General features: G+C 41.7%; 1 protein-coding gene across 2 annotated transcripts in view; it reads left to right on the forward strand.

The window, feature by feature from the left end:
- BEND5 (BEN domain containing 5) overlaps positions 1–12,833 on the forward strand; it is a 977,708-nt gene that overhangs the window by 775,314 nt on the left and 189,561 nt on the right. For both annotated transcript variants that reach the window (XM_065673381.1, XM_065673382.1), the window contains exon 8: positions 955–1,069. In XM_065673381.1, the coding sequence (XP_065529453.1) occupies positions 955–1,069 (115 nt within the window). The remainder of the gene's footprint in view (positions 1–954; positions 1,070–12,833) is intronic.

The following is a 12,833-nucleotide window of genomic DNA, read 5'->3' on the forward strand; positions in this document are numbered from 1 at the left end:
GTGGGTGTCCTGAGATTACACAGGAACTCAATTTATCTCGACATTAATTCCCTGGAAGCTATTTCTGTCAGTACCAACTCAGTGGAGGAATCAGCAACAAATTTAACTGCCAGACCGCCTGCCTCCTGCCCCAGCACCAGCCTTGGAGCAAGGCAATGTTTAGTCGCTCCCTGAGCACAATGCCCAAAGGCAGGAGCTCCTGTGGGGTCTGGTGCTGTGACTGTGCCTGAAGGAAGGGCATTTAGGACTTGGTTCCCTGTCACTTGCCTTGGTTCCACATCAAAGGAGCTTTGCTGGTGGGTTACTCCTGATTTTTATGGGTGTAAAGTGAAGAATCTGACCTTCTAAATTCCAGCCTGTCAGTCCCAGTTTTCCTCTGCCTGTTACAGAGTTTATATAACTCTCACGGTTCTAGTGAGGCATTTTATATCTCTTTATACATGCAGATGATCTGAACTCTGTGTTCATATGTCAAGAGTAGGTCTGGGCACATGCTCAAACAAATTTGAGGTGCCTCAGCTCAACGAATTGCCACTCATGTGCTGAGCTGCAGCATGTGCCCCTGAATGCATGCTGTGTATGTACGGTGCCAACAAGTAGAACTTGTAGGTTATACTTCATTTCACCACTTAAGAGGAGAAATGTTTTGTTGTGGCTCAGCTGGTGAGCAGTAACTTCTCCTGCTGTGGAAGCTTGACTGTGTCTGATAATGTAGGTGTATTGTACTTGGTATGAGGATGAGCTCATAGGATATTTATCCTTAAAGTTCTTATTTCTGGAATTTTAGAAGGTGGCAGGTGCTGTGTGATTGCAAGTGGTTTGTTCTGTTGGAAGCAGGAGCAGTGCTAGGAACCAAGATGAATGATTATTCTAATCTTTTATATGTGAAATTTCAGCTAGATATCTGGAAACGGTTGATGATATAACCCCTCCTCTTCAAACTCTTTTTCTCAGGTATAATCGATTTCCTTGTGAGCCAGCATCCCATTGCAAAGGTACTGAGAGACCACCTGGTCTTCAAGATTGCACCCATGCTCAATCCTGATGGAGTATACCTAGGAAATTACAGGTATGGTATAGAGAATGAATTTGGTGTTGCTGTATCTACCTTATACACCCTGCACTGTTTTGTCACTGAATCTTATATGGCTTGTTTCAATTAATTCCTCTTAAACTGGAAGTTCTCATGTGGCCGTATGCTTCCTGAAGTTCCTGTTGTGGAAGAGAGCTCAAAGGCAGATTTGCTTGCTTTAGGAGGTAGAGAACAACTCTCCAAGACAACAGGGTATCTGCTCTGCAAACCTCCTCTAGCTGTGGGCGTTCAAGTCAGCTTAGAGTTAGACCTTAGCTGTGTTTTATAAATGCATTCATTATGCTGCTCATCAGCCTCTATGTAAATGTGTCAGTCAATCACAGTTCCCTTCAGCTACCCAGATCATCCATTAAAGTCACAGATTTCAGTCTATTATTGCACTGTAATAGATAGGGATACATGGAATGGAGTAATCATTCCACCCTATGCTAATTTTGCTTCATTTTAGTATTCGAATTACTACTTTACCACCTCCTCTGTTGAGAACGCATTCAGATAATCTTTTGTTTTCCCTAAAATTGGTGGCTGTTAATGCATTTATTTACAAAATAAATGTGCTGCTGGAGGTGATAATGAAAAGCAGTTGATTAGTTGATGATTTGTTTGTGGGGGCAATTACATGTACCACATAGTTCTCTGGAGAAGCCCCTGAGAAATGTAATACACTGTATGCGGTTATGCTTACAGCGCAAGACTAAATAACGCAATAAACTCTGTAGCAAGGCTACCTTGAGCTTTGATCTAATTAGGTATTGCATTGCTAAGCAGAATAAGACTAGGTTATTGTGTGGATGAGGAGACCAATGAAGATAGGAGGCAGGAAGAAGATGGAAGTCACAGAAAACAGTGCTGCTGGCTGTTCTTTGTTTCGATATGTGCTTTTTAACCCCCCTGAAATTAAGTAGTTTTCATTTTCTCCCATAAATTCACTTGCCCTGTGCATTTTTCTCCTGCACTCTTTTTCATTTATTATATGTTTTTTTTAATTTATACATTTTGAAAGGCATGCAGATTTACAGTCATATACATGGCTCATAACTTCAAAAGCCTTTTGGGAACCCAGGTATTATGAAAGGGCATTAGAATTCATTTGGAATTGCTGAGCCTGATTGTATATTATTGTTTTAACTTTTCGTGATATGCAGAATTTTCAACCCTCCTGAACTAAAGAGATTTTTAATGAGGTAGTTGGAAAAGCATTTGATTTTCTTGCAATTCTTCACTTTATTTACAAATGCCCTAATGTTACTAATAACTTAAAAATGAGGGTGGTAAGCAAAATGCTACCTATTATCTTGAGAAGAATATTAAAAAGCCTAGTAATGCGCCAGCATCGTAGTTAACTAGTGCTGAGTGAATAATTTACAGCAAACACTTTATTTCCAGCTCATACAAAATCCACAAGCACATCACAATGTATTTGCTTGAATTTACTGGATGAATTTTAAAAAAATCTCTAAGGATCAATTGCTAATATTTGAAAATTTAACTCTGAGGCTTCTCTGTGATTGGCTAGATAACTTTGTTTCATCTCTTTTGGCCTTTGTTCAAATTAGCACGTAAATAGGACTTTCAGAAGTCTTCCACGTACTGTGGTGTAACACAGATCTATTGGCTGGGGACAGTCCCTCTGCTTTTGCAAACAAGGTCTGTGGTGCCATATGCAGCAAGAGCAGTTTCAGGCATTTGAACTTCTACTTCCTGTTATCTCCCTCTTTCTCAAAGCAGCAGCTGGTGACTATTTCTTTGGTTCATTGAAGGTTCACATTCAGAGCTATGCAAGCTAAGATAATGAAATGGGTAATTAAACCTCATGCTTGAGTTTGTAAATTGATCTCCTGCCAGTGTGAGAGAGATTTTTTTTTTTACCCCACCAGTACGCAGCTTTGTACAATTGACAAAGTATACTGTCGGATGCACTTCGCTGTCCTCTGAAATCCCAGGCGCAGTGGGCAGCATTAAAAGCCTGAGTATGTCAGCAGTTCTCATAGAAGGGATGGGATATACTAGTTCTCCTGTGATCAAAACAGAAACTAACCACTCATTTACCCAGGATGATGTAGTATCAGTTGGCTGTTGTGATTTTCTTCAGTGTCGCTTTTGGGGATGCAAAACTTTCACAGAGAGTATGCGTCCTGTGCTTTTCTTATCCTTGTTCCTTTGTTCTGAGTGCTCATGAACTGAGGTTTAGGAGTTTGAGCCAAATCTGCAATAATAATGCCAAGAAATTGCCTATTATCTATAAAATGTTGCTCATTCTCAAGAGAATAGACCAAATGGGTTGTGACTCTAAAGGGACTTCCATGTGGTGAAATGCTCATAACCAGCAACAAGTGAGTTTAATATCACAGCCATAAAGCACAAGCGCTCGCGGCACAGGCACATCTGTGAGGAAAGTTGTTTATATGTTGCATGTACATTCAGGCAGCTCTAAAATAAATCGCCACGGAAATCAGTGCTCAGCATATCAGGATGCATGGAAACAGGGTGCTAAACTTTACTGGTTTATTCAAGTATACGCAAGAATTTAAGTGTATTTGTGGACCCATACAGTTAAGAATGAAAAAGACAAGAGGCCTTATGGGACTTAAAGGGGTGGTTATGCATCCCCTCTAATTTAGAATGTTTGTAAGGTCCATACACAATTTTTACATGTTTTTTTTTTTTTTAAACAAACGGACCAAATTCAGAATTTAATTGTAATCTTAGAGCATTAATCTTTTAATAGAAAATGAACTAGTATGGTCTTCTCTCTTTATGGCAATTACTTACACACATAAACCAAGAGACTTGGTGAAATTACCTCTGCTAGATTTTGTTTCCAGTGAAATTTCTGAGTGGCTGTTTAAAAATCAGAACATTAACATTGCTTTCACCTCTTTTTTTCTGAAAAGAGCTGAGAAATGACAAATCGCAGGCAAACTATACTACAATAGATCATAGTTGGCTGGGTACAAGTGTTGGAAGGGTTAGATGCAGAGAAGTGATGCTCTGGGTGTACAAATTTACCTGCAAGCTGAAGTGTACTGACTGGCTAACTGGGATTGCTTCTGTTTGCAGTGCTCGCTGTTTGCTGGTTTGCTAGCATCAGACCCTTCTATTACACTGCACTCTTTCTTCAGTGATAAACCTCCCCCTCCATAGCCCTTTTCTTGCCACATGGGTACACTCAGCTCTTTCTAGCATACGGGATAATGATAGGTACCTTTTCACCGTGGTCAACAATGTAGGGTCTCTCCTAAAACAGGATGACAGGCTTTTATCCCTTGCTCAAAGTCTTTAAAGCCTGGTATTCCTGTGCTTCTAAGTCTAACTGGCTTTGCAGTTATGGTGTGTAGAAAATGCTATGCCACATGGGCTTGCTAATTAAATTGCCCAGGAAGATACCATTTGTTTACCTAGTTAAAATAGCTAGTCTTCAGCACAATTTGGCCTCTGTTGTGGTAACCTGTCCTCAGCTCTCACTGGAATTGAAAGACCCCTTTTGCTGGGGATGGTGCGTGACTTGATCTTTAGCTTTATGATAGAACGTGGCAGAAAATATAAATATTTGTGAGTTTCTCCATACACTAACCTCATCCTTTCCGATGGATTAAACTGTGAAACAGCTTTAGGAAATACAGGAAAACTAGTGCTGGGAAGAGAGATTTCTTAACTTTTCTCTCTCTACTTGCAGTCCAGCATTATCATCTTCTGAACCTATCACCATCCCCAGGGACATGGGGTTAGCCTAAGAAGAAAAAAAGTGTTCTTGATTTAAAAGTCGTGTGTCCCCAGGCTTGGCCTGAACTTTCCTTTATCGAGAGCTTGTTCTTAAACTGGCATTCTGCAGCTGAATGCTGAAATGTGTCCCTGCAGGCAAGAGGACTGTACCACACCGTCTTAGATTAGTTCCAATTTGTCAGCCTCACCTTCAGGAGATGAAACCCTAGACTGGCACCGAAAGGGATGTGTTTCTTAGACTGGGCAGCTCTTCACTGAGATATCCCAGAAATGCCATGACAAGGCAGTTCAAGTATCCTGACTGTTCTCTAAAGGCTTTGTTGCATGATCCAGTAAGGCTTCCCATTCCGTAGTGTTTCTGCATTGCCTTCAGCTGGTTAACTGTGACAGTATCAGCCTTCATTAAATTAAAGCCATGAATTAGCTGAAATGTTCTGAACTGTCACTGCTACAATATCCTTCTAGCTTGATTGTAGGGATTGCAAGGACTTGTGTGAATGGGAAAAGAGGGCACACGCTGATTCTAATCTTTTCTTGTTTCACTGTCAGGTACAATGTTTTTGAAGTCAACACAATTTCTACTGCTTGCTTGTGTGATGGGGTTAACAAAGCAATTTGTTGGATGGAAAGGAAGCCTGTCTTACCCAGACTGGCAAGCCAAATTCACCATGTACAGCGTCAGAGTCAGTATTGCAATGAAAGCTGTGCTGGGGTGAAATGTTTTTGACAAACCAAACATTTTCTTGCTCCAGAAACGTAGTTTTGTAAGGACTGAAAAGGTTTGTGAAAGTGAGTTGCATTTGACTAATTGTTTTTGGGTCAAAAAAGGGAGCCAAAAAGGCTTGAGAAACATTTAAATAGAATCTTAGAATAGTTAGGGTTAGAAAGGACCTTTAGATCATCTAGTTCCAACCCCCCTGCCATGGGCAGGGACACCTCACACTACACTATGTCACCCAAGGCTCTGTCCAACCTGCCCTTGAACACTGCCAGGGATGGAGCACTCACAACCTCCCTGGGCAACCCATTCCAGTGCCTCACCACCCTTACAGTAAAGAACTTCTTCCTTATATCCAATCTAAACTTCCCCTGTTTAAGTTTTAACCCATTACCCCTTGTCCTGTCACTACAGTCCCTGATGAAGAGTCCCTTCCCAGCATCCTTCAGGCCCCCTTCAGATACTGGAAGGCTGCTATTAGGTCTCCACGCAGCCTTCTCTTCTCCAGGCTGAACAGCCCCAACTTCCTCAGCCTGTCTTCATACGGGAGGTGCTCCATATCAGCATTTTTTAAAGGACAGTCTTCTCTTTTTGTGAATGGCATGTTTTATTTTAAAAAATTGCCCTTTTTAAAGATCCCTTTTGAAAAGTCTGAAATACAAACAGAAGACTAGGCTTTGGACCAGGCAAAATATGTACCTATACCTATCCTTGTTCATTTGTGAGACATGGCTACTTACGTGCATAATGTCATTTGCACAATAGCTCTTTATTATTTTAACCTATTTTTCTGGTGGGGAAGGCTTGTTTTTTTCTTAGCTTCATTTAATGCACGTGAAATTCATGTATTGCCTTGAATTGAAAAAACAGAGTATCTGTCTCAGATGACAAGATGGAGCTCTAGATGGAGTTTATTTTTCCTAATTAGGTGTTTGTCATTGTGTATTCTATATAACAACATATAAGTAAACAATCATGGACCTTTTGAATAAATTTATTGGCTTTATTTATGTTACTGGGCATAAAAAATCTATAATTACCAGGTACAGCCGCAATTTAACTGGTATTTAATGACAATTACTTTTTGTTACCATAGAAATGAGTCCAAAGTAGTTACCTATAATTTCTCATTCCCAAACCTCACACATGTTGTATTGCAGTATTACCATAGTAATTGCCTATTAGTCATCATAAAATAAGCAGTTACCCAGAAGATACCAGGATAGTGTGAAATTTCTCATCTCCTTCAAAACTTGCGGCACATGCCGCTTCTCCCTTTACTAGGATTTTTGCCTGAATGACAAGAATGTCCATTGTACATTAACCCAAGGGGAAAAGGGATGTGATTGAGAAAGAATTGTGCTCTAAAAATACACCAAGTCAAGAAAAGTATGTTCCATCCCCTAGATATACAACTATTTCTTATTATTGAAAAATAGGGATTTTTCAATCCCACAAAATGGATGTTTATTCCTTGCCATGAATTTCTGTTTGTTAGCTGTGACCAAAGCAGAAGCTATGCATCTTAGGGGGTCTGTGAGAACAGCCATGCTGCGTCAGTCCTCACCAGCCCAGCATCCACTAATGCAGCAGTAGACAGCGCCTCTCTCCTACGAGCAGGAGATGCTCATAAGATCCTTTTCCCCAAGTACTTTCCCAGCTTCCAGAGATTTTTGTTTCAGGTATTTTCTGAACTATTGAGATTTCTGTCTGCTCACTAATGTGCAGGGGGTTTGTCTTCCTAGTACCTGTCCAGTTTGCCATCAGGTGGTGAGCATTAGCTCTATCTCCTTTGGCCTGAGGCCGCTTAATCCCGCATCTCCCACTTCAGCCTGCTGTGAGCTTCATGGACTTCTCCTCAGTGGCCCCTCTTGCACCTTGTTTGTTCTTAATTTAGATTTCGTGTTACTGAGGCCAGTGAATCTCTCTCTGTGCCCGCTTAGATCACATTTAGTATCAGCTGGGGGTTGGTGACTCATGTGGAGGCAAATGATGTTCCCTGTCATAGCTGGGACTACAGGGGAGGCAGATCTTATGTGCCAAGTGTGTTACTGACCCCCTGATAGAGTGGTGGCAGTGGAGCTCTTCTCCTTTTCCAGTTTCGAAATCAGAAATCCAGTGTAGCTTTCAAATGCTCTAGTGCCTTTTGACAGCCTCTTAGATTAGAAACAGAGCTGTGGCCAGGACCAACCACTCTGATAATGTGGAAAAGCAAACAGAAAGAGACCTGCCACGGCAAGCGAATGGCCATTTCCTTGTATCACCTTCTCCAATGTAGCTGGGGGAGAGGGTAAGGCACAGCAGAAACTTCCTCCTACCCCAGCTTGGCGCTGAGGACAGGTCAGGAGTGTTCTGTGCTGCCTTGCTCCCATGTCCTGAGTGTGTTTGTCACTGTTTTGTATCTCCCAGCTCATGCAGCGTGCCAGGTTAGAGACTTGGAAAGCGGGTCCGCGGTGGATCTGCAGCTGTAACACAGGTTATTGCTGGGCAGCAGCAATGCAAAAGACCAGGGAGGTGAGTGAGCAGCAGGGGTTTGCTCTGGCTCTCATATCCGTCTGGCTCGTAGTATTGCCATTCCTTTCCTGCTTGGAAGTTTTCTTTCCTTTGTGGCCTTTATTACCCAGAGAATGCTGTGATTGTAAGACAGTTACAGTGCTTGCCGTTTTGCTCACCATTACTTAAAAAGAAATCTTCCTTGTAAAAAAGTTGTCATCCTTTATCTTAAAACAAATACTGGGTTTGCAGAAGGGTTCCTATCTACTGCCATTGAAAATGCTCTTTATATTGATGTGGTAACTGCTCATTTAAACCATATTGCAGCTCCTGAGTATTTTTCAGTTGCTATTGATGTGACAAATTCTCTAGCACAGAGGACTACACCAATCAATATACTCAGTATATGTGCTTTAACAACAAAGCCACTTGCCTTGGGGTTCCAGCCGAATCTGAACCTTTTAGTAGCATTAAATAAAGCTATATTTATTTTGCTTTTGGTGCAAGGAAAAAAAAAAATCCTAACTCAACCTAATTTAATACAACTTGTTGGAAGGATTTGAAGGCAGTATTATGGGGCCAATTTCACATGTGATGAATATGCAACTAGTGTCAGAGCTGCTATTTCGTTGTTGTAAGTGAACCCTTCTCTTTTAGTAAGATTGATCTGGGACTACAGAGTAGCCTTTTATTTTTAGACAAGCAGGGAAAGAAGTCATAACGAGAAATACTGAAATCATAGATTTTTATTTCTGCCATTATTCCCTTGAGAATAAGACATGCTATCCTTAAAGAGACGGCTATTTATTTTCCATTTAAATAGCGCCATTTGTGATTATTACCTTTGAGCTGTTATGCAGAGAATAAGCACCTAACTCAGGAATCCCAACCAAATGAATCAAAGTTTTGTACCTAAGCACCATTTATGTCTGAGTTGGTATAGGAGCCTATTCATGACCTTCATTGACTTTATTTTATTGTATGTTTTTGTCTTCTAGAATATATTTGTAATTAACAGGATTCTTAATGTCAGTTTAGTTGAAATCATAGAATCACAGACTGGTTTGGCTTGGAAGGGACCTTAAAGCTCACCCAGTTCCAACCCGCTGCCACAAGCAGGGACACCTTCCACTAGAGCAGGTTGCTCCAAACCCCTGTGTCCAACCTGGCTGTGAGCACTGCCAGGGATGGGGCAGCCACAGCTTCTCTGGGCATCCTGTGCCAGCGCCTCAGCACCTTCACAGGGAAGAATTTCTTCCTAATGTCTAATCTAAATCTCCTGTCAGTTTAAAGCCATTCCCCCTTGTCCTGCCCCTACAGGCCCTTGTAAAAAGCCCCTCTCCAGATTTCTTGTCAGTCCCTTTAGGCACTGGAAGCTGCTTTAAGGTCTCCCTGGAGCCTTCTCTTTTCCAGGCTGAACAAGCCCAACTCTCTCAGCCTGTCTCCATAGCAAAGGTGCTCCAGCCCTCTGAATATGTATTTCTTTCCTCCCCTCTGAATAGCTGAACTCTAGTTCTGAATAATCCCATCTGGGTTTCTTAGATTTACTCTCAGTTAAGTAACTAAACATATTCAGCTTTCTTCTCTTTTTCTTTCTTTTTAAAATCTGGCTTGTATCTCTGGTGGTTTGAGCTCTTCTTCATAGTAGCAAGGAACAAAGTGTCCAGTGGGGTTTTCTTTTTCTTTGTGTGCTTTATTGGGGGGTTTGGTCTTTGGATTTGTTGTTTTGGTTTGTTTTTTTAAATGCTGAAAATGACTTGGTAAACTTCAGCCAATTTGCTGTAGATCTTTGTTTTGTTTTAGCCATTTGCAATTTAGGAATAATAATGTCTCATGTATCTAAAATTAGCTGTGGAGCTGCATTTATTAGTGTGTGTAAAAAAAAAAAAAAAAAAAACAAAACAAAAAAACTATGCTGCACTCATTGGTTTTGAGCAGTATTGTTTAGAAAAATGATATCTTTAAATACACCCATGCAGTCAAAGTAGTGCTTTATTGTTAGTTTTGCAAGTGGGAGAAGGGAGAAACGCTCCGAGTTTGTCTCTATCTAATGACATAATGAGCTGTGCTCTACTCCTTCAACAGCAGTTGCCAGGCCACGATCTCTGGCATTTAAGAGCTGATACAGAAGGCAAGAAGGGCTGCTCAGAAAAGGCTATTTGCCAGACCCAGGAAGTTGTGGTTGTGACGCAACCCAAGAAATATGCCATGTCTTCACTGCAGGCACAGTTTGTTGAGCTGTTTCCAGTAATAGGTAACTGGCCTTTGTTACTGGTGGTCTTCAGGCAGCTGCCTCCTTACACGGCACATATTGTTAGCTTCTGACACGGGTTGCACCTGGTTGCAAACGCACCAAAGTAATCCTCACACCCTAGCAGTTGCCATAAGGATGCTGTGCCAAAGTGACTTGAAAGAGGGGAGGTGTCAGCTCAGTGTCAACAGGCAAGAGGGGTGTCCATGTTGCACTTATCCCAGTAGGAGATGGTCTGTGGTTATGGAAAGGATGCACTTGCATCCAGCAGTGCACATACCCTTGCAGTTGAGGATATAGACAGGGAGTCAAGCTGTCTTTGTACTGTCAGTAATTGAGTTGGGCTGTTCCCTACCTAGACTATGCAATTCTTCCCCATCTTTGGGGCTTACTTTGGAAGAGATTTCTCTGTCCTGGCTCCTGGTTGACATAGAATTACTGTAGGACTTGATAGTACTCTCCTGACTTCCTAGAGGAGAGAAACCTCTCTGCTGACATTATCGCAGCCTTTCAATACTTAAAGGGGTCTTATGAGAAAGGTGGGGACAGACTGTTGAATATGGTCTGTAGTGTTAGGACAAGGGATAATGGTTTTAAACCAAAAGAAGGTAGATACACTAGATATAAGGAAGACATTTTTTACAATGAAGGTTGTGAAATACTGGCACAGTTTGCCCAGAGAGGCTGTGGAAGCCCCAGCTCTGGAGACGTTCAATGTCAGATTGGACAGGGCTTTAGCTGAGAATATCCCTGCTCATTGCAGGGGAGTTGGACTGAATGACCTTTTAAATGTCCCTTCTAATCCAAACCATTCCATGCTTCTATTGCTCTCAAAGACCCTTCTATCTGCTAGCCCAGGTGGCAGAGCCAAGCTACTTCTGTATTTTTGCTTTACAGGTTTACAGTGAGGTGTTTTGCCAGCAGGGTTTGTCTTTGCAACAATTAAGTGAAAGATGGAGGCTACAGTCAAGAGGAAAAATATTTTCCTTAACTGTAGAATGACCAATTAGAGGTCAACAAGAGCACCTCTTGTCCCTTCTAGCTGAATAACCTAAAGAGGAGAGCGAGGAAAGCGGTTTGCATGCTGTGAGTATAGGAAGCCTCAACACGTGATTAGTGTGTATCCCAGTTTTGTGTTGTTTCAACCCAAAGAGCATCTCAGAATCTTTTCCAGTGTAACTAATGTTCCTTTCCCCACTCCCACTCCACCATTTCAGCAACATCTGCTCACCTAGACCCACAGATCCACCAGCTGTCAGAGAAGGCAGTTTAGGGATTAAGTCTTCATGAAGAGCTTTCTGGACTGAGATGCTGGGATTTTCTGAAGTTGTGCCCACTTACATATGATCACCGGCAAATAGTGATCAATTCAATGGTTTTTGCAAGAGTCCCTTCCTTGTAGCCCAGTTTTATCATGTTATACAAGCACAGGGTTCAGTACTCAACTTCAGATCACAGGCAAAGAATTTAATGCCTTTCAATGGAAAAGTCCTGTCTTCCTGTTCCAACTGTGGCTACGTGGGTGAGGAGGGGGAAATCCCATCCAAGTTATTAGGAAAACAACAGCAGCCTAAGGGAATGTTTGTTTAGGTTTGGTTTTTGTTGTTTTCTTTTCCTGGGTGACAGCTGTTCTTTCATTTTTATTTTCTTTTTTCTTTTTTTTTAATTGCAGCACTTAAAAGGATGGCAGGTTGCTGTATAATTTATAATATTAGTCCTAAGGGCAGCGTCATGCAACATGAAAACAATCCTGAGACAAATCTAAATAATAAACATGCATTACCTAAAACTATATTGCATTAATAAAACAACATTAAATAATCTGAGGACGTGCATCACTTGTGGGGAGTGTCAAGGCAGACACCTGCCTCAAGTTCCCACCCACATTTCTTGGTCAGAATGTTGGCTCCCGGGCGCTGTAATGTCATTGTGACTTAGAACAACCTTGTTTTCACTCTTTGTAGTAAAGAATCTTATGGTTCAGGGCTGTGATGTTTCCTCTTCTCTGTTTGAAGAAGATACAGTTTTTCTTGTGCTAATTCTCATAGCTGAAGTCTCCCAAAAGAAACAAGGCTAAGTGTTGAGTTTCAGGAGCTTGCAAGGTCTTGAAAACTAGACCTGGTGCTCAGTTGAAAATGTTGGTTGTGGCTGTAAAGGAAACTATTTAGATACTAGTACACAAGCTTTTCCTGCTGTAGCAGAGAGAGATTGGAGACTGCTGTTTCACAGCTGCTTTAAGCTAAGGCAAGTGCGTGCTGGTACCCAAAGGGGCAGTTCAGTTCTGTTTTTCCTTCTGGCTGTGCATCCCTTCCATCTCCTTTTTGCCAAGAGTGGCACTTGTGTGGCAGTGCTGTGAGCCAGAAAAGGACCGATCCTGCAGAAAACCAGGCTGACAAAACAGTTCTCGTATGGCTCCCTGTGCAGCCAGATAAATGGGACAAAGACAGGAGGGAGGAATGAGCAGAGAGAGATCCCTTTTTAGCGGCAGCTTGGGTGTAAATGGGCTTACAGTAATTTTGAAGTCAGAGACATGATCTAAGTGGCTGTTGTGCAGT

The sequence above is a fragment of the Lathamus discolor genome, chromosome 3 (assembly GCF_037157495.1).
Source record: "Lathamus discolor isolate bLatDis1 chromosome 3, bLatDis1.hap1, whole genome shotgun sequence".
Lineage (NCBI taxonomy): Eukaryota > Metazoa > Chordata > Aves > Psittaciformes > Psittacidae > Lathamus > Lathamus discolor.